We start from the raw sequence: 25,561 nt of genomic DNA on the forward strand, positions 1-25,561 counted from the left end.
TTTATTATATTCTCTGGCATCTTTGCACTACAACCATTGCCTTACATTAGCTGCACTTTTTTAGCTCCACTGCTTTTACTCCCATAGCACTTTTTCCAAGAGTGCTCTAACAACTAATTATGTGAGCTAACAGATAAGAAAAAAGTACTTATTTTTTTCAGACCCTCATGTGAATATAATCATATTGTTAAGTAGATTTTACCTACTTTCATCCACATATTTATTTTGAAAAGTAACTGAAATGGGATAGTTTAGTCTTCATTATCATACAGGATCAAAAACTTAAATACAGCAGATTTTTATTTTAGACTGGAAAATAAAATTTAAAAAAAGGCAAAAAACCCAGCAACAACAACCCAACATGGGAATAAGAAAACACTGGAAATCAAAAATACTCCATAGGCAAATGTAGTGAACCTTAGGAGTTTTTGACACATATTAAATTGTTAAAAAAAATTAAAAAAAGCTTGACCAAAACATTGTTTCCAATTTGTGGAATTAAGTCAGATGCAAAGAGCACTGAAGTCAAAGCTTCTTTTTGACATACTTCAAGGGGCTCTGAATTAGACTGTAAGTAATAACCTGCTTCAACTTTAGTTTCATATTATTTTGTACATTTAAGCTATTCAACATCCACAATTCTTTGATAATGACAGTTACGCTTTCTTAGGAATGACTGATTTTTAGTCGACATCTGTGTTCCTTCCTAAACCTACCACAGTAAAAGAACTACTTTTCAGCTTGGTCTAACTGGACAATTTTTTTGAGAAAATTATGTAACACAGGCCCAGCATGGAATTCTTTTAACATGAGAGGCCTAAAAATAAGCAAAGTCTTCAGATTTTACAAGGTCCCCTGGGTGCTGTGGTGGGGGGAACAATCATCACTGATGACCTGTAGTAAGACCTGAGCCTACTCAAGCCCATAAACCTGTTGATGGACCTGTTCCCATTTCTCCTCTTCCCACCACAGCCATGCCTGACATGGACAAAGTCTCAGCCAGCACCCACAAGGACACCGTCCCCAAGTGAGGGGAGTGGGGCACGCAGAACTCACCGATTGTGAGGTCACGGGCACATCTCCAGGGAGGCCTGAGGTATAACCATTGCTGTACATCAACATTGCACTCAGAGCTGAGGACAGGATCCCGAGAGGGAGCTTGCCCAAGGCTGCTGAGCGAGTTTTGGTGTCTCTGAGACATCTCTCTTCACTCAAGGAAGGATTGGAAGGCTTTGTCAGGAGGAGAAAGGCCGGCAGTGCTGTGGCACAGACCGTCCAGGCATTCCTCCGTACCCACAATGGTGCAGCAGAACGCTGCTAAGAAGCGTCCCCCTGGCAAGGAGCGAGGTGAGAGCCAAGTCTCCCTCCCCACAGATGGCAGAGGGGGAGCGGCCAAGAGCAGCAGAAAGGGGAAACAGGAGATCCACAGAATCACCCCAGAGTAGAGGCCCTCCTCTCATGGGCCAGAGGAGCCAGGCTGGGCTGTGGGCACCGGCACTTCCCCTGCCCTTTACCCAGCCAGCAGGGCCTTGGGGACAATGCTGCAGGGACATTTCCTGAGCTCTACAAGGTGCTCACTCCCCCTGCCCTCTCTCTCTCTCCCCAATGCACACCGTGTCACCAGGCAGAGGCAGACGCAGAGAGCGGCAGCTGCCTCTCCGGACATGCCAGGCCGGACCAAGCTCGTCGCCGTTCATGGAGACAGCAAGCACAAGACTCGGGCAGCCAGAAAGGAAAACGCATCCGGCTCAACCGCGTGCCACTGCTGCGTGCTGAGACCAGCAGCCCCAGCACCGCCCCTCAGGCGGTGTCAGGGCAGTCCCAGGCCGTGGGGCTGGTCACCAGCAGCAGCAGCAGCTTGCCCTGCCGAAAGCAGGGCCTGAAGCGAGGCCACCCACGGGGAGACACGGAGCCTCAGGCACCCAAGAGCCCACTGGCAAAGCGCCGCAGGTTGGAGGATGGTCCAGCCCCTCAGGAGGTGTCAGGGTGGTCCCAGGCCGTGGGGCTGGTCACCAGCAGCAGCTTGCCCTGCCGAAAGCAGGGCCTGAAGCGAGGCCACCCACGGGGAGACACGGATCCTCAGGCACCCAAGAGCCCACTGGCAAAGCGCCGCAGGTTGGAGGATGGTCCAGCCCAGAGTGCTGGTACCACCAGCCAGGTGGCATTGAGGCTGTCCCAGGAATCTCAGTCATCCAGGAAACAAACAGCCCCATACATACCCCCCTGGATCTTGCCCCGCTCCCAATCCGGGCCAATTCGTGTGAGGCACGTCTTGCGGCGGCAGCTGCGAGATAAAAAGCCCTACAGTCGGCCGGAAAACCAGGGCAGGACCAGACGAGCACCCACCCCTGTTGTTTGGCCCCCTCATCCCTCAAAATAAAGTTTTCTGGTTTGTTTGTTTGAACTGGGAGATGCCACATTCTTGTTTCCAGTCGTCTGCAGCTGATCTCCAAATAGGGGCCCCAAGCTCAGTGGGACAAGTGTGTGCCTTCAAGGACTCACCTGTCCCATGGCAACACCCAGCGTCACCATGTTCCATGGCAACACCCAGTGTCACCATGTCCCCTGGTCTGGAGATACCAGCCCTGCTTCTGCCAGGGAAAAAACAGAACTGTGCAAAAGGAGCACGGGGATTTTGCAAGCATTCCTGGCTGAGGCAGCCTCAGTGGGAGGGCACAGCTCTGCCTGCTGCAGGTGCCCAGGAGGGAAAATCATGGATGCAGTAGGATTATTCCCCTCCCAACCCAGCCCAGGCACAGTTCAATCTACCACTGCTGCCACTGGGGTTGCACGTACCAGCCTGGAGAGTAACTGGAATAAGAGAGAGTAACTTCCCAGCATCAGTGCAGCTGATGCTGGGAAGGTAAAACTAAAGCCAGTCCCGCCCCCAGTAAAAATACACTGCACCTGAAAAAAAATAGCCAGCACCCTCCTGTTCTCTGCAAATGGGACCAAAAATTTCAAAAGCATTAAAAAAATTAACCAGGCTTTGGAGCAGTTACAGGTCAGACTACATGAGGCTGGAAAAGATTGTACAGGTGACAGTTCTCAGAGGAAAATTAGCAGGAAATCCCTTCTTTCTGCTATTAAAATCTCAGGCTGTTGCCATGAGACACTCAAGCCACAAGAAAAGTACTTCAGCACCAGCATCCAACTGAGCACCTGTTTGATCCACTTCAGTGGAAAGCCATCACTTTGCCAGCAGAATTCCTCCTCTGGGTTACACACAACATATTTTTTTCTATCTGGGAGTGCCACTGGATTTTTTTTACCTAGCATTTAATATTAAATTGTGGAAGTATTTTAAATTAAAAGGGAATGAAAAGATGGACCCACGAGATGGGACAGGAGGAAGCCGGGCAGCCCTTTAAAGAGGGAGATGCTAAGCTGTACATCCAGGAGAGCTCCTCTGAGCACAGAGCAGCCACAGAGCACACCTGACCACAACATTTCTAGTTCACTTGTGTCCTTATAAATGGGAAAAGAACAAAACAGTGGCAGGAAAGGAGGCAGAAGTCAACAGTGAAAGTTTCATTCACAACACATGATTCTCTGCAAGAAGCACTGGAGAAGTGCATGGGGTAAGAGTTCTGCAAGTGCCAGGCTCTTCTGCAGCAGAAAAGGTCTAAAAAAATCAAAATTCTAGCAAGCAAAATAAATCCATCCTTTATGCCTTGTAAATACTCCGATGAATCTCAGTTACTTTGGGACAAAAACAAACACAGGGCAAACTTTCCCAAGTATGGTTTCATGACAAAATTCCCATTTGTCTGCTCCTGTTTGTCGGAGAAGACAAGGTTACAAGCTGCCCAGCTCAAGAAGGAAAGGAGGATCCTCACTTCCCTGTCATATTTTCCTACTGACAAAGGATTTAAGACAGAGAATTTGGGTAAATGGAAGGATAAGACTGGAGTACGGATGAAGTTTCACATCTAAGATACTTCATTTGCTAAAATAGAAGCACTTTTGTTGTACATGGATCTCCTTGCTAAACCTCTTTGTCTTCAAACTCCCTTCCTCCATGGCAGAACTGAGCAAGCTCCATGTGTCAGAGCTTCGAGTTAAAAGCTCTATGATGAGTTAGTTTTAATGGATCCATTTCCTGTCCGTGGGGTTGCTGTCATGAGGAGCTCAGGTGGCTTTTTGTTGAGATCAAAATCAGTGAGCCATTTGTCCCAGCTCCACCTGTCCTGAGGCAGCACTGGCTCCACTGTGCCATTTCTAATGAAAATTGAACCTCCTAAAGAAGCCAGGCCAAAATCACAAGAGAGTAGTCACAAAAATTAATTTCGGCAGTTTACTGGGTATTGATCTAACAGCTACCACCTTCCCAAAGTCCAGGCAACAGTTAACAAGGCTCTTGGCTCTGTAAACGGCCTTTCAATTGGTAGTGTTTCATACCCATGCAGAAAAACAAAAAGCCAATTCCACTGTAGAAACATGAGCTGCAGCTATGCAGTAAGTTGTGCTCAGTAGCTGACCTGCTGCTTTAGTTTTGGGGCAGGAGATACTGCCATAAAATTTCACAAGGAAACTATCAAGTATCTAAACTATGCAGCATTATGTTATTTTCTACCTCCAGTATTGCCAGCACATAGCTTAAGGAAGACAGGTATTTACCAGCCACCATAGATGAAAAAATTAGAATGAAAAATGGCTTTTAAGGAAATCAGAGTGATGGCCACCAGTCATTTTCCAGCTTTGCAGGATTTTGGTTCACAGTCAATCTAAACAAGCCTGCATATGTCTAGCAAGAAGGAAATCACAGAAACATTTCATAGATTGTAGCAGTTTGTTTGGGGGGGGGGGGGGGGTTCCCCGGGGAGTCCCCGGAGGGCCCCCTGGGCTGTGAGTTCGCTGGCAGCAGCAGGCACGCAAGGAGACTCCACACGGCTTCTGAGGGTGCTGATTAGATGAGGGTTTATTGGGGGTCCCAGCCCCGGGAGTAACATGGTTTCAGAGGGAGAAGGGGGAAAGGCAAAAGGAAGGGGGAGAGAGGGCGAGCCTAGGGGAGAGATGGGCCATGAGAGAATCTGGTCTTCCTCGCACAGCTTAAGAGGGAAATTCAAAGTGGGCACGAAATAAGATTTGGGCCAATGGGATTGCAGATTCATGGGACTTCAGGGGAGGAACACAGGTTGGAATAAATCATACATTTTTGAGGGGTACATTTTCAAGATAGAGCATACCATTTGAATGAAATGCAACACCACAATAGATTAATATGATAGATGATAGATAGATAGATAGATAGATAGATAGATAGTAGATAGATAGATAGATAGATAGATAGATAGATAGATAGATAGATTGATTGACAAGGAAAATAGAGATATATGGATGCACTTGCCTGTATAACTTTGTATAGAAAAGGATGGGGAAGTGAGAGGTTATTCTTTTCCACACATGGGAAACTGTCTTTTTCCCAGAAAAATCAGCTTCCTTCTTCAGTGACCACCAGGGTATCTGAAGACCCCACCAAGAAGGCCCTGTGATGCCATTGGCCTGTGCATCCAGCAAGTCAAGAAAGTAAGGCCTGCCTCTTAATACTACAGTGGTGTTAAAGAGGTTTATTCTCGGTTTTTGGTACCAAGAGGAACAAACTGAAGCCACTTGCCATAAAATGCCTGCACAAGCACCAGTGCAAATCACAGCCAAAGGAAGGATGAAGCCAAGGTGTCCCACAACCACAGCCCAAGCGGCCAGAGATCCTCCTTCAACCCTGGCTGCATTGAAGCCCCACTGACTGCCAAGAAGAAAAGCACCCTACTGAGAGCAAGCAAACTTAACCCTCAGGCAGGACACAAATTCAGAGGGAAAAAAATTTTAAAATCCCCACACCACCAGACACACTTCCCAGTGAGAAGGGTTGGAACACTCTGCCCCTCAGCACTTCCCCGGCAGGCAGGTTCCCAAAGGTGCTGGGAGCTAAGCTGTGCCCTGCGAGGGAACAGAGCCAGCCTCCCTTCAGTGGGAGAAGGCGCGGCCTCAGCTGTAGCCCCGGGTGCCTGCGGTGGCCCAGGGCATGGCCATGGCTGTCAATGTGTTGGGCTGCAGCACAGGGCAGGCCGGAGCTCAGCAGCCTCAGCAGAGCCCAGGGCCGCGGCCCTTCCCTGCCGGGGCCCGAGCCTGGCCCGGCCCGGCCCGGCCTGAGCAGCCCGGACTGGCCCAGGGGATGGGCTGCGCCTGCCCGCTGTGCCCACAGGCTGGGCCCAAGCCTTTGCAAGAGGCTTTCTCCCAGCTTGGCAAAACCTCGGCCAAGTGTCCCTGTGCTGTGCTGAGAAGAGTAAAAACCCCATCAAATTTAACCCTGCTGCCCAACACATGAGGGATCCCTGCACACCTTAGGAGAGGCCATCAATACTCCTTTGTGCCTCATGAGGGATCCCTGCACCCCTCAGCAGGGACCCCAAAATATCCCTGTGTGCCTCGTGAGGTCCAGGCCCAGCTGGTGCCAAAGAAGGAAATGTGCCCTCAGCCCAGGGACGCTCAGCATGGGCTCCCCCATCCCCTCGGGCCCCCGCCACTGGTCACAGCAGCCCCTGCCTGGCTCCTGCCTGCCCACACCGTGGGCATCCACGGCTGCTCCTGGGCATGGAGCTCAGTCAGTGCTCGTGCCGTGTGGGCTTTGCTGCTGCTACCACCCGGACATAGTTGTGAAAACTCTATTCTTTTATTTAAATATGAAATATGGGCCAAGCCCTGCCCTGTCAGACAGGGGATGCCGAACTTCAGTTCTGGCCAGGGAAGAGGACCAGGGGGCTCGGGGGCAGAGGGTCTCGTGGAGGGACGGGTTTTGGGAAGGCCTCATGACGCTGCTGCAGCCACGGCAGGGTAGATAGGGGCAGAAGCGGAGAGCTGGGATAAACGGCCACGTTCTCATTGCCTGTGTTGTTAGGGCCATCTGCTGAAGATGCACAGAAGCACCTGTGAAGAGAGGAGGAGGCTGAGGCCCCAGCTGCCAGTGGCACACAGGGAGCCTCCTGCACAGCAGGGCCCAGAGCTGGCAAGGCTCCCCAGCACGGCTGGAGCTGCTGGCACAGCTGGGCCCAGCTGGACAGCTGCCCCTCAAGGCCCCGGCCAGCAGGGCACGGCTCTGGGCAGGCTCCCTGGCCAGGAGCGGGCCCCAGAGCACCTCTGCCTTTCAAGGGCAATCTCGGCCCTGCTCTTTCTCCTCCCCGCCCCTCTCTGCCTCTGCCCCGTGCCCCTGGTGCTGCTCTTGGCCAGGCAGCCTCAGTGGGAGCCAGCACTGGCTGCAGCCCCAGCGGGGCCCCCAGGACAAGGCCCAGCAATTGAGAGGCCAATGGAAGCACTGGGCAGCAGCAGAACCCTCAGCAGAGTTATTTGGACAATCATGGACTGGCCACAACTCCACTGCGACCTCGCTGGGAATGCTTCCTGTCTGTATTAGATTTTCAAAAGAAGCTCTTTCAGGGAAAGATGTCCACTCACCGTTTCTTCTTCCAGTAACACCACAATCTGACACAGCACAACATGAGAACAAGCTCCAAACAAAGCAGGCCAGCCATTAACCCTGCCCAGCAGGCTGCTCCCTTACAGAAGTCGCTTCCAAGGCCCTTGTGGGCATCGGGAACACATGTTGTGGTGCCGGCTGCATCTGTGGAAGCAATGGGAAGCGTGAGCCCGTGCTGTGCTGCACTGCTGAGCTGGCAGCACGCTGGATATGGGCAGGACGTTCTCTGTTTCCCCCAGAGCTGGGGCCTGCAGGCACCTTGCCGGCCCTTGGCACAGGCTGTGCCAGCCAACAAAGCCCAGCAGGCCGGGAGGAGAGCCCGGGGGCAGCGCAGCTGCTTGGGCAGTGGCTGCTGCCAGGGACACGGGCCAAAGCCATCCCTGAGCAGCCACTGCCACCCCTGGCCCTCCCTGCCCCGTGACAGCTCCCCCAGCCCCAGGGGACAGGCTCAGGCCCTGTCAGGAGCCAGCGCAGCCCCTGCCCAGTCGGGAGCCAGGGCTGGCTCTGGCCCTGGGCTGGCGGCAGGGCTCCCGCTCGGGGCTGCTCCTGTGCCTTGGGCCTCTGGGCACTCAGGGCCAGCTCCGCAGCAGCTGCAGCACCAGGGACGTTGCTGCACCAGTCCCGTTTCCCCGGGGCTCTGAACCAGCTCCAGAGGCCTGGAAGCCGAGGCGCCTCCAGCTTTGGCTGCTGCCGGGCCGGGCAAGGGCAGGCCCTGGGGGAAGAGCTGCTGCCACACAGCCCCGGCCAGGACTGAGCCCAGCATAGCAATTACCTGCTGTGCCTGTGCCCGTGTCTGCCATCGCCTTCCTTCCTGCAGCAGGGGCTGCCAATGAGCCACTGCTTCCTTGGGGAAACACCTCCTTCTGTCCTGCCTTTTGGTCCATCACTTGAGAAACAAAAAGGGACAGCTGGATGAGATGGAAAATTTCCCCATTCCTTTGCTGGCATCATCATGGCAGCATGCTTATCAAAAATAGGGAAAGGATTCACAAAATATCTGGGCTTTTGTGGCTGCGCCATGGCCCTCCCTTCCCCAGACAGCTGTCAGTGCTGAGCAGAAATCATGAAGGTTTTGTGCAGGGCGAGGGCACACACGTGCATGGTTCTGTGCTGGCACCTGCAGCGCTGCCTCCCTGGCTGAGCTTTGGGCTCTTGAGCCAGCAGCTCTCCCAAGGGAAAGGCCTTGACCTACCCTCAGCATCTCCCAGAGGCTCAATCCTGAATGTGGGTTCGGAAGCCAGATCATTTTCACCAGCTGCGTTAGCTGCAAAGAAAGGCAGGACAGAACAGCTCCTGTGACCCTGCTGAACATTCTCCTTTAGGCCCGAGTGGCAGTAAGAGCACCTGGGTGATTGGTGCCCTCCAAGGCACTCCCTCAGCTCTGCCTTCCACTCTGAAGCAGGGGCAGGGGGACCTCGTGCCTGCAGTGGCCCCACACTGGGATGGAAGGAGCCCCTTGCGGGGCAGAAAGAACTCCCTGGAGCTGCCAGCAGCTCTAAAGCCAGCCCTGGGCAGGGCCAGGGCTTGGCAGTGGCAGCAGGAGCAGCTCAGGCTCCCTGGGGCCGGCAGAGGAGCTGCCAAAGGCTCAGCCACGGGGCACAGCCCTGGGCCCGGCCCCTTCCCTCTCTGCTCTTCTCGGTGGCTGCAACAGAGCACATGGAAGGACACACTGGCATTGCACACGGGAGGAAGATGGACAGATAAATGTTCCCACTGACAGCAATCCTGTGGGATCCTTCACAGCACAAGAATGGAGCAGGGCAAGACTTCCTGAACTGATTAACCTTCAGAGGAACTTAAGGGAAATGCCACTTGACTGAGCTCTTGCCACATTGACACTGATTATTCTGTCAGGAAATGTACATTGAGAACTTGCCTCCAACATCTGGCAAGGTCTTCAAACCACCATTCACCAGTGTTTCCAAGTAATCTAAACCATGATCCCAATCTAAAAGGGAGCAGCGATCATAACCATTTCCATGGTGTGCTGGGATACCTTTCTGCCTTAAGGATCTGGGCACTGCAAGGGGGTTGGATAAGGCTGTGGCAGCCTGTGACTCCTGGTCTCTCTCAACACTCTTTCCATGCCCTTGGGAACATCCCTGGAGGGGCTGCTGGAGCAGCCCAGGGCCCTGGGCCTCCCTCATTCCCACACAGGAACCCCTCACTAAATGCTTGGAGAAAACTGCAGCAGGCAGTGCCACAACTATCCCTCCCAACCTCTGTCCCTCCCTCCTGCTTGCCCACCTGCCCACGGAACAGCTCCCACAGCCCAAGGGCAAACAGCCAGGCCCTCTCAGGACACACTGGATCCTTGCTCTCCCCCTCTGTCCTTTCCTCACACTGGGCACTCCGTGCAGGCACTCCCAGTTTTCAGGACATGTCTCCCATGGAGGGACCCCAGCAGGACTGCTCAGTACCCGAGTGCCCTGAGCCTGCTCGGGATAATTCCCCTGGGCTGTGCCTGTCTTCTCCGGGCTGTGCCCGCACTGCCAAGCAGCAGAGAGGGCAGCTCAAGCCTCAGCAGGGCTCAGGCCCAGAGGCACAGCAATTACCTCCTGTGCCTGTGCCTGGCATCTCCTCCCTTCCTTCAGGAAATGCCACCTTCCACAGAGCCTCTCTGTCCATCCCTTGAGAAGGGAAGAGGCACAGCTATATCAGATGGAATCATTACGCACTGGGGAGGTGGCCTCTTCAGGAGGCAACACATGTCCCAGTCATGGATAAGGATCAGGAAAATCCTGATCCCTCCAGTGCCTTGGGACTGGCTATGGCCCTCCCTCCTCCAAGCAGCCACCACTCCGGATGGGCCTGGGGACTGGGAAATTGGAGAGGAATTCAGGCCAGTGGTGCAGTTTGGGCTGTCTGCCAGCTGATGCCAAATGCCTTGCTGCAGGGGCTGGGCAGAAGCTGCAGCCAGGCCAAGCTGGGAAACAGCCCTGCAGGGCATGAAAGCAGCAGCGGGGCAGCAAGGCTGCCATGGATCCCTTCCCGCTGTGCCGGGCACGGCGTGTCCAGATGTGCAGCCAAAGGCCCTGGCTGCTGAGTCCCAGGGTAAGGCAGAGGGAAATGCTCTCACCATGCCCTTTGTGCAGTTCTGTACCGATTTGTTTCAGGGTGTTGTTTGGCTCGTGGGGTTTCTTCTGTCCTTTGCCTTTGTTCTTCCCTCTCAGGGGACCTTAAGAGAAAGTAGTTCCGTTTCCCAGGAATGGGTCCCCACAAAAGCAGGGCTCAGCCTGTTGGGTCAGCAGGGAAGCACGACTTACCCCTGCCATGGGAGCCAGGCTTCTGTGCAGGAATCAGCAAAGGAACAGGAAAAGTCCTCCCTGCAGACCCATCTGTAAGACAAGAGCCACAGAATCTTCTGTCACCTGGTTCCTGACAGGCTGTCAACAATTCTTCCTTGGTGGCACACTGAGAACATACCTGCAGGAGACTCCAAGGGCTTCAAAACTTTATGCAGCCAAGCTAATGGAGAAGCCTTCCAAGCAACCTCAGCTAGATTGAAGCACAGGTGAGAACATTTTTCAGGGTGTGCTGCGATCCCCCTCTGCCACAGGGAACTGGGCACTGCAAGGGGGTCGGGTAAGGCCGTGGGAGCCGGATGTGAATGGATGTGGCCAAAGCTGCACAGGGGCCTTAGGAACTCTGGGCTGGCTCCTGGTGCCTCTTTCCATGCCCTTTGCAACATCCCTGGAGGGGCTGCTGGAGCAGCCCAGGGCCCTCGGACTCTCTCTCACTCCCACAGCTGAAACTCTTGCTAAAGCACTGGGGAAAACTGCAGCAGGCAGTGCCACAACTATCCCTCTATCCCGCCATCCCTCCTGCCCTTTTCTCCCTCCCGTTCTACCTTCTTCTGTCTCTCCATGCCTCTTTTCCCCTGGGAACAGCTCCCAGATCCCAAGGGCACATATCCAGGCCCTCTCAGGACACACTGGAGCCTTGCTCTCCCCCTCTGTCCTTTCCCCACCGTGGGCACCTCGTGCAGTCACTGCCAGGTTTCAGGACATGTCTCCCATGGAGAGACCCCAGCAGGACTGCTCAGTACCCGAGTGCCCTGAGCCTGCTCGGGATAATTCCCCTGGGCTGTGCCGCTTTAGTCCAGGCTGGGCCCGCACTGCCAAGCAGCAGAGAGGGCAGCTCAAGTCTCAGCAGGGCTCAGGCTCAGATACACAGCAATTACCTCCTGTGCCTGTGCCTGGCATGGCCTCCCTTCCTGCAACAGAGGCTGGCACAGAACCACTGCTTCCTCCAGGAAACGCCGCCTTCTGCCCAGCCTCTCCATCCAGTTCTAGAGAAAGGAAGAGGGACAGTTGGATCAGGTGTGGTTGTTCCCCACTGGGGAGGTGGCAACTGTAGGAGGGAATGCTTGTCAAAGACATCAGTAAGAATCAGGAAAATTCCTATAAACTTTTTGGGCAGGCCAGGGCCCTCCCTCCCACAAGCAGGTGCCCTTTCTCTTCTACCCGGCGACTGGAAAATTGCAGGGGATCTCAGGCCCATGGTGCAGTTTGGGGTGCCTGTCAGCTGATGCCAAATGCCTTCCTGCAGAGGCTGGGCAGAAGCTGCGGCCAGGCCAGGCTGGGAAACAGCCCTGCAGGGCGTGAAAGCAGCAGCGGGGCAGCGAGGCTGCCATGGATCCCTTCCCGCTGTGCCGGGCACGGCGTGTCCAGATGTGCAGCCAAAGGCCCCGGCTGCTGAGTCCCAGGCGAAGCATGAGGGAAATGCACCCACCTTGTCCTCCTGCCTGCTGCATTTCCTTCAGCATTTGCCTCATGTTTTCAGATGGCTCATGGGGTTTCTGGTGTTCTGTAGCTTTGTTCTTTCCCCTCAGAGGACCTTAGAACAACATTAGTTCCATTTCCCAGGAACGGATCCAACAAAAGCAGGGCTCAGCCTGTGGGGTCATCAGGCAGACGCTACTCACCCCTGCGACGGGAGCTGGGCTTGCGTGCAACATCCACCACGGGACCTGGGAAAGTCCTCCCTGCAGACACACCTGTAACTCAACAGCCACAGAAGCTTCTGCCATCTCTGCTGATCTGCACGGGCACCACTGAGCTGCAGCAGCGGTGAGGGGATCGTGCAGGGCGAGGGCACACACGTGCATGGTTCTGTGCTGGCACCTGCAGCGCTGCCTCCCTGGCCCAGCTTTGGGCTCTTGAGCCAGCAGCTCTCCCAAGGGAAAGGCCTTGACCTACCCTCAGCATCTCCCAGAGGCTCAATCCTGAATGTGGGTTCGGAAGCCAGATCATTTTCACCAGCTGCGTTAGCTGCAAAGAAAGGCAGGACAGAACAGCTCCTGTGACCCTGCTGAACATTCTCCTTTAGGCCCGAGTGGCAGTAAGAGCACCTGGGTGATTGGTGCCCTCCAAGGCACTCCCTCAGCTCTGCCTTCCACTCTGAAGCAGGGGCAGGGGGACCTCGTGCCTGCAGTGGCCCCACACTGGGATGGAAGGAGCCCCTTGCGGGGCAGAAAGAACTCCCTGGAGCTGCCAGCAGCTCTAAAGCCAGCCCTGGGCAGGGCCAGGGCTTGGCAGTGGCAGCAGGAGCAGCTCAGGCTCCCTGGGGCCGGCAGAGGAGCTGCCAAAGGCTCAGCCACGGGGCACAGCCCTGGGCCCGGCCCCTTCCCTCTCTGCTCTTCTCGGTGGCTGCAACAGAGCACATGGAAGGACACACTGGCATTGCACACGGGAGGAAGATGGACAGATAAATGTTCCCACTGACAGCAATCCTGTGGGATCCTTCACAGCACAAGAATGGAGCAGGGCAAGACTTCCTGAACTGATTAACCTTCAGAGGAACTTAAGGGAAATGCCACTTGACTGAGCTCTTGCCACATTGACACTGATTATTCTGTCAGGAAATGTACATTGAGAACTTGCCTCCAACATCTGGCAAGGTCTTCAAACCACCATTCACCAGTGTTTCCAAGTAATCTAAACCATGATCCCAATCTAAAAGGGAGCAGCGATCATAACCATTTCCATGGTGTGCTGGGATACCTTTCTGCCTTAAGGATCTGGGCACTGCAAGGGGGTTGGATAAGGCTGTGGCAGCCTGTGACTCCTGGTCTCTCTCAACACTCTTTCCATGCCCTTGGGAACATCCCTGGAGGGGCTGCTGGAGCAGCCCAGGGCCCTGGGCCTCCCTCATTCCCACACAGGAACCCCTCACTAAATGCTTGGAGAAAACTGCAGCAGGCAGTGCCACAACTATCCCTCCCAACCTCTGTCCCTCCCTCCTGCTTGCCCACCTGCCCACGGAACAGCTCCCACAGCCCAAGGGCAAACAGCCAGGCCCTCTCAGGACACACTGGATCCTTGCTCTCCCCCTCTGTCCTTTCCTCACACTGGGCACTCCGTGCAGGCACTCCCAGTTTTCAGGACATGTCTCCCATGGAGGGACCCCAGCAGGACTGCTCAGTACCCGAGTGCCCTGAGCCTGCTCGGGATAATTCCCCTGGGCTGTGCCTGTCTTCTCCGGGCTGTGCCCGCACTGCCAAGCAGCAGAGAGGGCAGCTCAAGCCTCAGCAGGGCTCAGGCCCAGAGGCACAGCAATTACCTCCTGTGCCTGTGCCTGGCATCTCCTCCCTTCCTTCAGGAAATGCCACCTTCCACAGAGCCTCTCTGTCCATCCCTTGAGAAGGGAAGAGGCACAGCTATATCAGATGGAATCATTACGCACTGGGGAGGTGGCCTCTTCAGGAGGCAACACATGTCCCAGTCATGGATAAGGATCAGGAAAATCCTGATCCCTCCAGTGCCTTGGGACTGGCTATGGCCCTCCCTCCTCCAAGCAGCCACCACTCCGGATGGGCCTGGGGACTGGGAAATTGGAGAGGAATTCAGGCCAGTGGTGCAGTTTGGGCTGTCTGCCAGCTGATGCCAAATGCCTTGCTGCAGGGGCTGGGCAGAAGCTGCAGCCAGGCCAAGCTGGGAAACAGCCCTGCAGGGCATGAAAGCAGCAGCGGGGCAGCAAGGCTGCCATGGATCCCTTCCCGCTGTGCCGGGCACGGCGTGTCCAGATGTGCAGCCAAAGGCCCTGGCTGCTGAGTCCCAGGGTAAGGCAGAGGGAAATGCTCTCACCATGCCCTTTGTGCAGTTCTGTACCGATTTGTTTCAGGGTGTTGTTTGGCTCGTGGGGTTTCTTCTGTCCTTTGCCTTTGTTCTTCCCTCTCAGGGGACCTTAAGAGAAAGTAGTTCCGTTTCCCAGGAATGGGTCCCCACAAAAGCAGGGCTCAGCCTGTTGGGTCAGCAGGGAAGCACGACTTACCCCTGCCATGGGAGCCAGGCTTCTGTGCAGGAATCAGCAAAGGAACAGGAAAAGTCCTCCCTGCAGACCCATCTGTAAGACAAGAGCCACAGAATCTTCTGTCACCTGGTTCCTGACAGGCTGTCAACAATTCTTCCTTGGTGGCACACTGAGAACATACCTGCAGGAGACTCCAAGGGCTTCAAAACTTTATGCAGCCAAGCTAATGGAGAAGCCTTCCAAGCAACCTCAGCTAGATTGAAGCACAGGTGAGAACATTTTTCAGGGTGTGCTGCGATCCCCCTCTGCCACAGGGAACTGGGCACTGCAAGGGGGTCGGGTAAGGCCGTGGGAGCCGGATGTGAATGGATGTGGCCAAAGCTGCACAGGGGCCTTAGGAACTCTGGGCTGGCTCCTGGTGCCTCTTTCCATGCCCTTTGCAACATCCCTGGAGGGGCTGCTGGAGCAGCCCAGGGCCCTCGGACTCTCTCTCACTCCCACAGCTGAAACTCTTGCTAAAGCACTGGGGAAAACTGCAGCAGGCAGTGCCACAACTATCCCTCTATCCCGCCATCCCTCCTGCCCTTTTCTCCCTCCCGTTCTACCTTCTTCTGTCTCTCCATGCCTCTTTTCCCCTGGGAACAGCTCCCAGATCCCAAGGGCACATATCCAGGCCCTCTCAGGACACACTGGAGCCTTGCTCTCCCCCTCTGTCCTTTCCCCACCGTGGGCACCTCGTGCAGTCACTGCCAGGTTTCAGGACATGTCTCCCATGGAGAGACCCCAGCAGGACTGCTCAGTACCCGAGTGCCCTGAGCCTGCTCGGGATAATTCCCCTGGGCTGTGCCGCTTTAGTCCAGGCTGGGCCCGCACTGCCAAGCAGCAGAGAGGGCAGCTCAAGTCTCAGCAGGGCTCAGGCTCAGATACACAGCAATTACCTCCTGTGCCTGTGCCTGGCATGGCCTCCCTTCCTGCAACAGAGGCTGGCACAGAACCACTGCTTCCTCCAGGAAACGCCGCCTTCTGCCCAGCCTCTCCATCCAGTTCTAGAGAAAGGAAGAGGGACAGTTGGATCAGGTGTGGTTGTTCCCCACTGGGGAGGTGGCAACTGTAGGAGGGAATGCTTGTCAAAGACATCAGTAAGAATCAGGAAAATTCCTATAAACTTTTTGGGCAGGCCAGGGCCCTCCCTCCCACAAGCAGGTGCCCTTTCTCTTCTACCCGGCGACTGGAAAATTGCAGGGGATCTCAGGCCCATGGTGCAGTTTGGGGTGCCTGTCAGCTGATGCCAAATGCCTTCCTGCAGAGGCTGGGCAGAAGCTGCGGCCAGGCCAGGCTGGGAAACAGCCCTGCAGGGCGTGAAAGCAGCAGCGGGGCAGCGAGGCTGCCATGGATCCCTTCCCGCTGTGCCGGGCACGGCGTGTCCAGATGTGCAGCCAAAGGCCCCGGCTGCTGAGTCCCAGGCGAAGCATGAGGGAAATGCACCCACCTTGTCCTCCTGCCTGCTGCATTTCCTTCAGCATTTGCCTCATGTTTTCAGATGGCTCATGGGGTTTCTGGTGTTCTGTAGCTTTGTTCTTTCCCCTCAGAGGACCTTAGAACAACATTAGTTCCATTTCCCAGGAACGGATCCAACAAAAGCAGGGCTCAGCCTGTGGGGTCATCAGGCAGACGCTACTCACCCCTGCGACGGGAGCTGGGCTTGCGTGCAACATCCACCACGGGACCTGGGAAAGTCCTCCCTGCAGACACACCTGTAACTCAACAGCCACAGAAGCTTCTGCCATCTCTGCTGATCTGCACGGGCACCACTGAGCTGCAGCAGCGGTGAGGGGATCGTGCAGGGCGAGGGCACACACGTGCATGGTTCTGTGCTGGCACCTGCAGCGCTGCCTCCCTGGCCCAGCTTTGGGCTCTGAGCTGGCAGCTCTCCCAGGGGAAAGGCCTTGACCTACCCTCAGCATCTCCCAGAGCCTCAGTCCTGGATGTGGGTTCAGAAGCTGCACCACCTTCACCAGCAGGTTCAGCTGCAAGAAAGGCAGGACAGAAGAGCTCCTGTGGCACTGCAGGAGATCCTCAGGCTGCCCACAAGGCTCAGCCTCGGGGCACAGCCCTGGGCCCAGCCCCTTCCCTCTGTGCTCTTCTCTTTGTCTGCACAGAGCACATGGAAGGACACACTGGCATTGCACACAGGAGGAAAATGGACAGCTAAATGCTGCTTCCTCCCAATGACAGTGATCCTGTGGGATCCCTCAGGGCTCCAGAAGGGAGCAGGGCAAGGTTTTCAGAATCTTTCAACCCTGACTTAACAAATGGCCCAGGAGTGACCTTTTGCCACATGGACACGGATTATTCTGCCAGTCAAAACGGAAATGCAGAACTTGCCTCCAGCATTCTCTAAGACATTCAAAATGTCATTCACCAGGACTTCCAAGTCATGTAAGTCATGATCCAATTCTAGAAGGGAGCAAAGACCAGAACCATTTCTGTGTGTGCTGGGATCCCCTTCTGCCACAGGGAACTGGGCACTGCAAGGGCATCGGGTAAGGCCGTGGGAGCCAGATGTGAATGGACGTGACCAAAGGTGCACAGGGGCCTGGGGAGCTCTGGGCTGGCTCCTGGCCTCTCTCCACCCACTTTCCCTGCCCTGTGTAACATTCTGGGAGAGGAATGGGAAATGGGGCTACCCAGGGCCCCTTGGGACACTCTCCCTCCCACACAGGAAACCCTCCCTAAAGCCCGGGGCAAAACCATGCCCAGTGCTTCCCAGGGAGCAGGGAGCGCTGTCCCGGGAAAGGGCAGCCAGGCTGCCGGCTCACCTGCTCGCCGCGCTTGCAGCGGAGCAGCCTGGGCAGCCCTGGCAGGCAGGGCCACGGCCAGGAGCAGCAGGAGTAGGAGGCGCAGAGCAAGGGCCATGCTGCCTTGCCCTCTGCCAGTCCTGCAGCTCTTGCTGCCACCGCTGTCCCGACACCGCTGTCCCAACGTCAGCACCGCTGCTGCCACCACCGCTGCTGCCGCAACAGTTGTGCTCAGGGACTGACTGCTGGCTCCTTGTGCTGCTGTGCAACCACGGGGCTCTGGCACCTCTGGCACCTCTGTGACCTCAGGGCCTGCTGAGAGCTCAGCCTGCTGTGACCCCAGAGCCCTGCTGTGACCTCATGGCCTTAGCTGTACCCCCAGAGTGTGCCCCCATCTGTACCAATGGACTGCCCTGATTTGTTGGGAAGGATGAAAGTTTGACAAGAAAGTCTCACAGCTATGTGTGCTTGGCAGAGAGATTTTTGAATGTGGAATCTGAAGAAGAAATAGAGATGGAAGCAAGTGTTGATATAGAATAAAAGAATTGCCGAGCCACTCTTAGTGGATAACTAAGAAGGCAAATGGTGTGTTAGTTTGAAGGGGGCTTTATGATCTGGAGCAAAGGATAAACCCACCTGAAAGAAGAAGATGCTTTCACCAAGCATGAAGATAGCACAGGAAACAAGACGGCTGATGTTGCAAGTAGAAAGAAGCTCTCAGAATTTTCGACAACTTCTAGTTTAAACTGTAATGTACTAACTTTTAGTGATTGGAGAACAGTAACATGAATGTGGTAATTACAGTAGTTATGACAGGTTATAGATAAATGTTAAGGTACCGATTGGTTCTTCTCTCTTAAGATGCTCAGCGAAGAAAAGTACATAATGCATTGTCAGCAAAACTAAAGGGTCTTCAGGCTTGTGTGCAGCTGGAGCTGACAGCTGCAGGCACAGGCTCTGTCACGCACGACCCTGGACTGCTGTAATGTCTTGGATGTAAGAAAGTGCATTATGAAGAGCTGCCTGGAGTCCCCCATCCCCCATTAAGGCTATTACACTGATTGTAATTGCTTTGCTTCATCCAAGGGCCATTGCTCAGCAAAACCTGCAGGGACACAGGGTCTTGTTTGGGTGGAGGCAGCATCTGCACGGCAGCAGGCTGGTAATGCAGCTGTGACGGGACATTGGGCATGGGCATGGAGATGGGAAGTGTGTGCCAGGTGTGTCCCAGACTGAGGTGTTTGGCTGTTCTCGTGAACTTGCAGAGGGGCAGCTGTTGAGAGAGGAGGTAGCTGCAGCCCCAGTTGCAGCTGGGACACTGTCCTGGCATGACTTTATGATGCTTGTATCCCCATTTGTGGGTTGAGCCCAGAAATAAGTTTTGCACCTTTAGGTCTGGTTCCAAGAGTGAAGGGGGGACAAGAAGAATGGTGGAGTTTGTTATCAGAAACTGCTCTTGCACCTCTGCATCCTTCTCCTGCACTGTGTTGTCTGCGGCAAGGACAGACAGCAGGATAGAGCTCTACTTTGATTTTTAGTTAGTTTTAGCTAGCTAAGGCAGAGAATTTCTCTGGACTGTGGTTTTTCTTTTTTCGTGGAACTGTTTAAACCTCCTCTGGACTGAAAACCCAGAAGAGCACCAGCAGCTCACTGCTGTGGCCCACCGGGCTGGGCCAGGCTTGCAGCATTTCCAGTGCCAGAGGGACTGACCAGAGAATGAGTTAGCAGAGCTATAGCCCACGAAGGTGACTTTCTGAGCATGTCATCTCTTCTAAGTGGCGAGAGGTTTTATTGTTGTCGTGGTTTGGCCCGGAAATGTGTTTTTGGAAAGGTCTAAGTCGGGCCAATCAGGGGCCAAATTCAAAATTGGCATTTAAGGTGGCCACTAAGGGTTTGGATACGCCTCTGAGAACACACGGGGGTTAAAAGCAGGAGATTCCCAGAGAACTTCCTCTTTGGGAACCCGGCGTTGGTGAGTAAGGTCCGACCTCTCCCCTGCCCAGCTGCGTCTGGGTGGGGGAGGGGGAGGCCATGACAGGGAGGAGGCCGGGAGCCCCAAAAGGTGCAGAGGTGGAGGAGAACATGCAGGGATTGATGAGACTTGAGATGTCTGGGCAGCCCCCCCGGAGAGAGGGACAGAGATTGTGCTGGCAACTCAGCCGGCCAGAAGCGGGGGATGCGTCGAGAGAAGGTGCCCGGCAGATGTGGGAGTCCTTGGGCAGGCAGAGTTGAAGATTTTAACCCCTTTGTAGACTAATAGAAACCTTACAAATACTGAATCCTCCTGAATCAGGATGAGGTGAGAGAGAGATGAGAGATGGGCAAGCGTGAGGAAAGCTGGAAGAGAGAAGAATCCTGAGTGGAAGAGATGATGGAGTGGCCTTGGGCTGGACTCTTTCTTGTATAGCCATGGACAGACCCGTGTTTTTTTTTCCCTGTGACCCAGAGACTGTATTTAGGGGGAGGCAACACCCGGGAGTCAAGAGTGAAGCAGTGGCGTGAACAGAGACGGCTGAAGGGGGTGTGGGATGCCCTCTGTCTCCACGGAGAGGAAGATCTCTGTTCATGAGGCCCCTCGGCCCCAGGGGGTGAAATTTGGGGGGGACTGGTGTCCCAAGAGTTGAGAGACTGCTGTTTCTGGAAGTGGGTGGAGCATCTTTAAACGGGGAGCCCTAAAGGCAGTCCTGGCCCGTGTCCAGTGGTGAGAGCACTGGACATGGGGGGGGAGAAGTCACGAGGGCTGATGTTCTTTGGGTGGGGCCATGGATGACGCGGAAGCACAGGAGGTTTCAATTGTGCTTCCGGGGGAGGCCCATGAGGCAAGGGGGGACTCCTCTCTCCCTGATGGATTTGAGGGTTGATAATTTGAGGGGTGGTGAATCTGTGGAGAAAAGGGAGGGGGAGGAGGAAGGTATTTGGAAGGTTTTCATTCTTAGTTTAGTATGTGTTCCTTTCTAGATTTGTAATAAATAAAGTGTTATGTTTTTTTTCCCTCCATCCCCGAATGAGAGCCTGCTTTGTTCTGTTCCCGGGTCACATCTCACAGCCACCATTTTGAAAATATACCCTTCATGGGGGCCCTGGCATTGTGCCAGGGTCAAACCATGACAATTGTTTAACATTGTTCATCATTTTTTCTGATGGTGAATTCCTTGCCTATTAAATAAAGAGGGTTTTTTTTCCATTTTCACAAAAAAAAAATCTTTTTCCCAATCTAGTTGGGGGAGGGGCCTCTTGAATGTGTTTCCTAGAGAATGCCTTTGGAGGTTATCTCCCAAATGTGCCCTAAACCAAGATCAAAACAGAGACCTACCTGCACAGCAGCAGATTAGCATTGTACTCAAAGTTTGCTGCTGAAGACTAAGAGCTAAGCTTGTCAGATATTCTGAAAAATATCAGGGAAAAGGTTTTTCATTGGTTGTTGTGACTAAGTAAAAATCTCCAGAGGGCAAATGGCTTCTCCAGTAGACAAGGTGTCTTGAGATGTCTTAGTTCTTCCTGGAGTAAAGATTGGCTATTAAATTCTGGTGTTTATTCTAGAATGGTAAAAATGTTCTACATTTTTTCCTATTCTAAAACTACTTTGAAAAACCCTAAACTGCTAAGGGAAAAGGGGGGAAATATTTGGGGGTTTCTTTCTACAAAAAGTAAAAAGTCTGAATATTTTTAAAAATTTCTAACTTCTAAAAAAGGAAAATGAAGACAAAACATGGTGCCTCAGGAGCCCCGTGCCCGGCTGCTGCCTGCGCACTCCTAGCTGTGGCGAGACAATCAGCTCAGCCAGTGCTGCGGCTACCAGCCAGAGAGCAGAGGTGAAGCCCAAAGGTGTTGCTCAAGCCCTTCCCTGGCAGAGGGGCCCCATCTTCAGTCCTGGCCGGACACCAGGGCCAGCACCTTTGGGGACAGAGACTCCTGTTCTGGGTGGTGGCAGCATGTCCCTAGCAACAAGCTGATAATGCAGCTGGGGCAGGGATGTTGGACATGGCTTGGGGATGGCTGATGACAGGTACAGGTACAGGTACAGGTACAGGTACAGGTACAGGTACAGGTCTCCCTGATGGAACTCTATGGCCAGTCTTACAGAAGACACTTCCAAGAATGGGGAAGACGTGTTGTGGTGCCGGCTGCATCTGTGGGAGCGATGGGGAGCGTGAGCCCGTGCTGTGCTGCACTGCTGAGCTGACAGCACGCTGGATATGGGCAGGACGTTCTCTGTTTCCCCCAGAGCTGGGGCCTGCAGGCACCTTGCCGGCCCTTGGCGCAGGCTGTGCCAGCCAACAAAGCCCAGCAGGCCGGGAGGAGAGCCCGGGGGCAGCGCAGCTGCTTGGGCAGTGGCTGCTGCCAGGGACACGGGCCAAAGCCATCCCTGAGCAGCCACTGCCACCCCTGGCCCTCCCTGCCCCGTGACAGCTCCCCTGGCCCCAGGGGACAGGCTCAGGCCCACTAAGGACACACTGGAGCCTTGCTCTCCCCCTCTGTCCTTTCCCCACCATGGGCACCTCGTGCAGTCACTCCCAGGTTTTGGGATGTGTCTCCCACGGAGGGACCCCAGCAGGACTGCTCAGAACCGAGTGCCCTGAGACTGTTTGGGATATTTCCCCTGAGCTATGCCGGTCTTGTCCAGGCTGTGTAAGACTAAACATTAAAAATTAAAGGCAATTTTACTTTTTATTCCCAATGTGTCAGAAGATTCTAGGTTTCCCTGCCTGTAAAACTACTTGGACAAATACAGAAGTGTTGGAGGAAAGGGGAACAAATATCTGGTGTCTGTATTCTATGAAAAACGTTTCTCAATGCTACAAAGGATAAACATATCTAAATGTTTCAAAATGAAAGACAAAGATAACATGAGGGTGCTGTTGGTCGAATGAGCCCCATGCCCAGCTGCTGCCTGCCCATGCCTGGCTGTGCCCAGACGAGCAGCTCCGCCAGTGCGGGTGGTAGCACACAGACACCTGAGCTGAAGCTGGACTCAAGCCTGTGATAGATGAGTAATGCGACAGTTGACTCTCACAATTAAAGGATAAATGTCATGTATATATGTTAAGAGAAGTTTTATATATTTATAGATATGTTTTACCCCCTGATGTGTTATCTTGGCGTTACCTGAGTTTGGGACATATAAGAGGGTCAAATTGCTACGACAGCAGCACCTGACCTCCAAGTGAGATGTAAGGAAGTAAACTCCACCACTGGGCATCAAAGAAGGAGTCGATGGACAGAACTTTAAGAAGGGCAAAAGAGTTAAAAGGTGAAACCTCCATTGTGTGGATGAGCATGTGGTGGGAAAAAACCTCTACTCCCGACGACGTAACATTTTCCTTATTCAGTGTCCTGTTATATTTCTAATAAGGTTTTTAATAAACATTTAAAATTTTTACAAGTAAATATAACTTCTGGAACAATCCATTCCCTGGCTAGAGGGCTACACGTCCTGTCCTGGATGGAGAGCGACGCCAGGCCCTTCAGGGAGAGACGGTTCTGTTCTAGGTACTGGCTGCAGCATATTTCCAGCAATAAGCTGGTAATACACCTCTGGAAGGGACAATGGACACTGGCACGGAGATGCATGATGACAGGCCCAGTTCTCCCGCACTGAGGCCTTTGGCTGGTCTTGTGAAGTTCCAGAGGTGCTCCTGTGGAGAGAGGAGGTGGCTGAGGCCCCAGCTGCCAGTGGCACACAGGGACCCTCCTGCACAGCAGAGCCCAGAGCTGGCAAGGCTCCCCAGCACGGCTGGAGCTGCTGGCACAGCTGGGCCCAGCTGGACAGCTGCCCCTCAAGGCCCCGGCCAGCAGGGCACGGCTCTGGGCAGGGTGCCTGGCCAGGAGCGGGCCCCGCAGTGCCTCTGCCTTTCAAGGGCAATCTCGGCCCTGCTCTTTCTCCTCCCCACCTCCCTCTGCCTCTGCCCCGTGCCCCTGGGGCTGCTCTTGACCAGGCAGCCTCAGTGGGAGCCAGCACTGGCTGCAGCCCCAGCGGGGCCCCCAGGACAAGGCCCAGCAATTGAGAGGCCAATGGAAGCACTGGGCAGCAGCAGAACCCTCAGCAGAGTTATTTGGAGAACCATGGACTGGCCACAACTCCACTGCAGCCTCAGTGGGAATGCTTCCTGTCTACATTAGACTTTCAAAAGAAACTCTTTCAGGGAAAGATGACCACTCACCATTTCTTCTTCCAGTTACACCAGATTCTGACACAGCACAATATGAGAACAAGGTCCAACAGAAGCAGGCCTGCCATTAACCCTGCCCAGCAGCCTGTTCCCATACAGAAGACACTTCTGAGGACGTTCTGGGCATCAGGAACATGTGTTGTGGTGCTGGCTGCATCTGTGGGAGCAATGGGGAGCGTGAGCCCGTGCTGTGCTGCACTGCTGAGCTGGCAGCACGGTGGATACGGGCAGGACGTTCTCTGTTTCCCCCAGAGCTGGGGCCTGCAGGCACCTTGCCGGCCCTTGGCACAGGCTGTGCCAGCCAACAAAGCCTAGCAGGCCGGGAGGAGAGCCCGGGGGCAGCGCAGCTGCTTGGGCAGTGGCTGCTGCCAGGGACACGGGCCAAAGCCATCCCTGAGCAGCCACTGCCACCCCTGGCCCTCCCTGCCCCGTGACAGCTCCCCCAGCCCCAGGGGACAGGCTCAGGCCCTGTCAGGAGCCAGCGCAGCCCCTGCCCAGTCGGGAGCCAGGGCTGGCTCTGGCCCTGGGCTGGCGGCAGGGCTCCCGCTCGGGGCTGCTCCTGTGCCTTGGGCCTCTGGGCACTCAGGGCCAGCTCCGCAACAGCTGCAGCGCCAGGACGTTGCTGCACCAGTCCCGTTTCCCCGGGACTCTGAACCAGTTCCAGAGGCCTGGAAGCCGAGGCACCTCCAGCTTTGGCTGCTGCCGGGCCGGGCAAGGGCAGGCCCTGGGGGAAGAGCTGCTGCCACACAGCCCCGGCCAGGCCTGAGCCCGGCACAGCAATTACCTGCTGTGCCTGTGCCCATGTCTGGCATCGCCTTCCTTCCTGTAGCCGGGGCTACCCATGAGGATATGCTTCCTCCAGGATGTGCCTCCTTCTGCACAGATGTTTGGTCCATCACTTCTGACAGGAAAAAGGACAGTTGGATTAGATGGAAGAGTTCCTGATTTGGGTGCTGGCATCTTCAGGATGTCATGCGTGTTAAACATGGGGATACGTTTCAGAAAATGTCTTGGCTTTCAAGGCAGGGTCAGGGCTCTCCTGTTTCCAAACCGCTGCCGTGCCTGAGCCACAGGAGCAGGGAGGGGATCGCGCAGGGCGAGGGCACACACGTGCATGGTTCTGTGCTGGCACCTGCAGCAATGCCCCCCTGGCCCAGCTTTGGGCTCTGAGCTGGCAGCTCTCCCAGGGGGAAAGGCCTTGACCTACCCTCAGCATCTCCCAGAGGCTCCGTCCTGGACGTGGCTTGGGAAGCTGCACCACCTTCACCAGCAGGTTCAGCTGCAAAGAAAGGCAGGACAGAAGAGCTCCTGTGGCACAGCAGGTGATCCTCAGGCTGCCCACAAGGCTCAGCCCCGGGGCACAGCCCTGGGCCCGGCCCCTTCCCTCTCTGCTCTTCTCTGTGTCTGCACAGAGCACATGGAAGGACACATGGGCATTGCACACGGGAGGAAGATGGACAGCTAAATGCTCCTTCCTCCCACTGACAGTGATCCTGTGGGATCCCTCAGGGCTCCAGAAGGGAGCAGAGCAAATTTTCCATATTCCATCAACCTTCAGAAGATCTTAAGTGAAAGGGCAAATGTATGAGCTCTTGCCACCTGGTCACTGTGTATTCTCTCAGGAAAGGTACATTGAGCACTTGCCTCCAGGATTTCCCATGAGTCTCAAGCCATAATCCAGCAGCTTTCCCAGATAATCCATGTCTTGATCCCAACCTAGAAGTTTGCAAAGATCAGAACCATTTCCATGATGTGCTGGGATCCCCTTCTGCCACAGGGAACTGGGTACTGCATGTAGGTCAGGTAAGGCCATGGGAGCCAGATGTGAATGGACAAGGCCAAAGCTGCTCAGGGGCCTGGGGAGC

The 25,561-nt window shown here is 54.7% G+C and overlaps 2 protein-coding genes across 3 annotated transcripts in view; both read right to left on the reverse strand.

The window, feature by feature from the left end:
* LOC135308291 (uncharacterized) overlaps positions 1-25,561 on the reverse strand; it is a 74,755-nt gene that overhangs the window by 16,539 nt on the left and 32,655 nt on the right. The gene's annotated exons all lie outside the window — the stretch shown is intronic.
* Positions 6,661-12,415, reverse strand: LOC135307157 (uncharacterized). Of its 2 annotated transcripts, XM_064431791.1 has the most exons (9): positions 12,209-12,415; positions 11,658-11,765; positions 10,901-10,972; positions 10,741-10,812; positions 10,554-10,652; positions 8,667-8,738; positions 8,247-8,360; positions 7,453-7,618; positions 6,661-6,927 (listed from the first exon to the last, which is right to left on the reverse strand). In XM_064431791.1, exons 1-9 carry the CDS (start codon positions 12,249-12,251, stop codon positions 6,732-6,734), a joined length of 942 nt encoding a protein of 313 aa, XP_064287861.1. In that variant the 5' UTR covers positions 12,252-12,415; the 3' UTR covers positions 6,661-6,731. The 2 variants fall into 2 exon arrangements, with proteins under 2 accessions (XP_064287861.1, XP_064287860.1); XM_064431790.1 differs by lacking the exon at positions 12,209-12,415 and having other exon boundaries at positions 11,658-11,983.

This window comes from Passer domesticus, chromosome 9, assembly GCF_036417665.1.
Source record: "Passer domesticus isolate bPasDom1 chromosome 9, bPasDom1.hap1, whole genome shotgun sequence".
In the NCBI taxonomy this organism is placed as follows: domain Eukaryota; kingdom Metazoa; phylum Chordata; class Aves; order Passeriformes; family Passeridae; genus Passer; species Passer domesticus.

Excerpts from the sequence above, each read along its gene's own strand:
- LOC135307157 (XM_064431790.1), bottom strand. The coding sequence starts at position 11,856 with ATGTCTTTGACAAGCATTCCCTCCTACAGTTGCCACCTCCCCAGTGGG. Across the intron at positions 8,739-10,553 it reads AGAACTGCACAAAGGGCATG|CTAACGCAGCTGGTGAAAAT; the intron begins GTGAGAGCATTT and ends CTTTCTTTGCAG. Across the intron at positions 7,619-8,246 it reads CACGGGCACAGGCACAGCAG|ATGCAGCCGGCACCACAACA; the intron begins GTAATTGCTATG and ends TTGCTTCCACAG.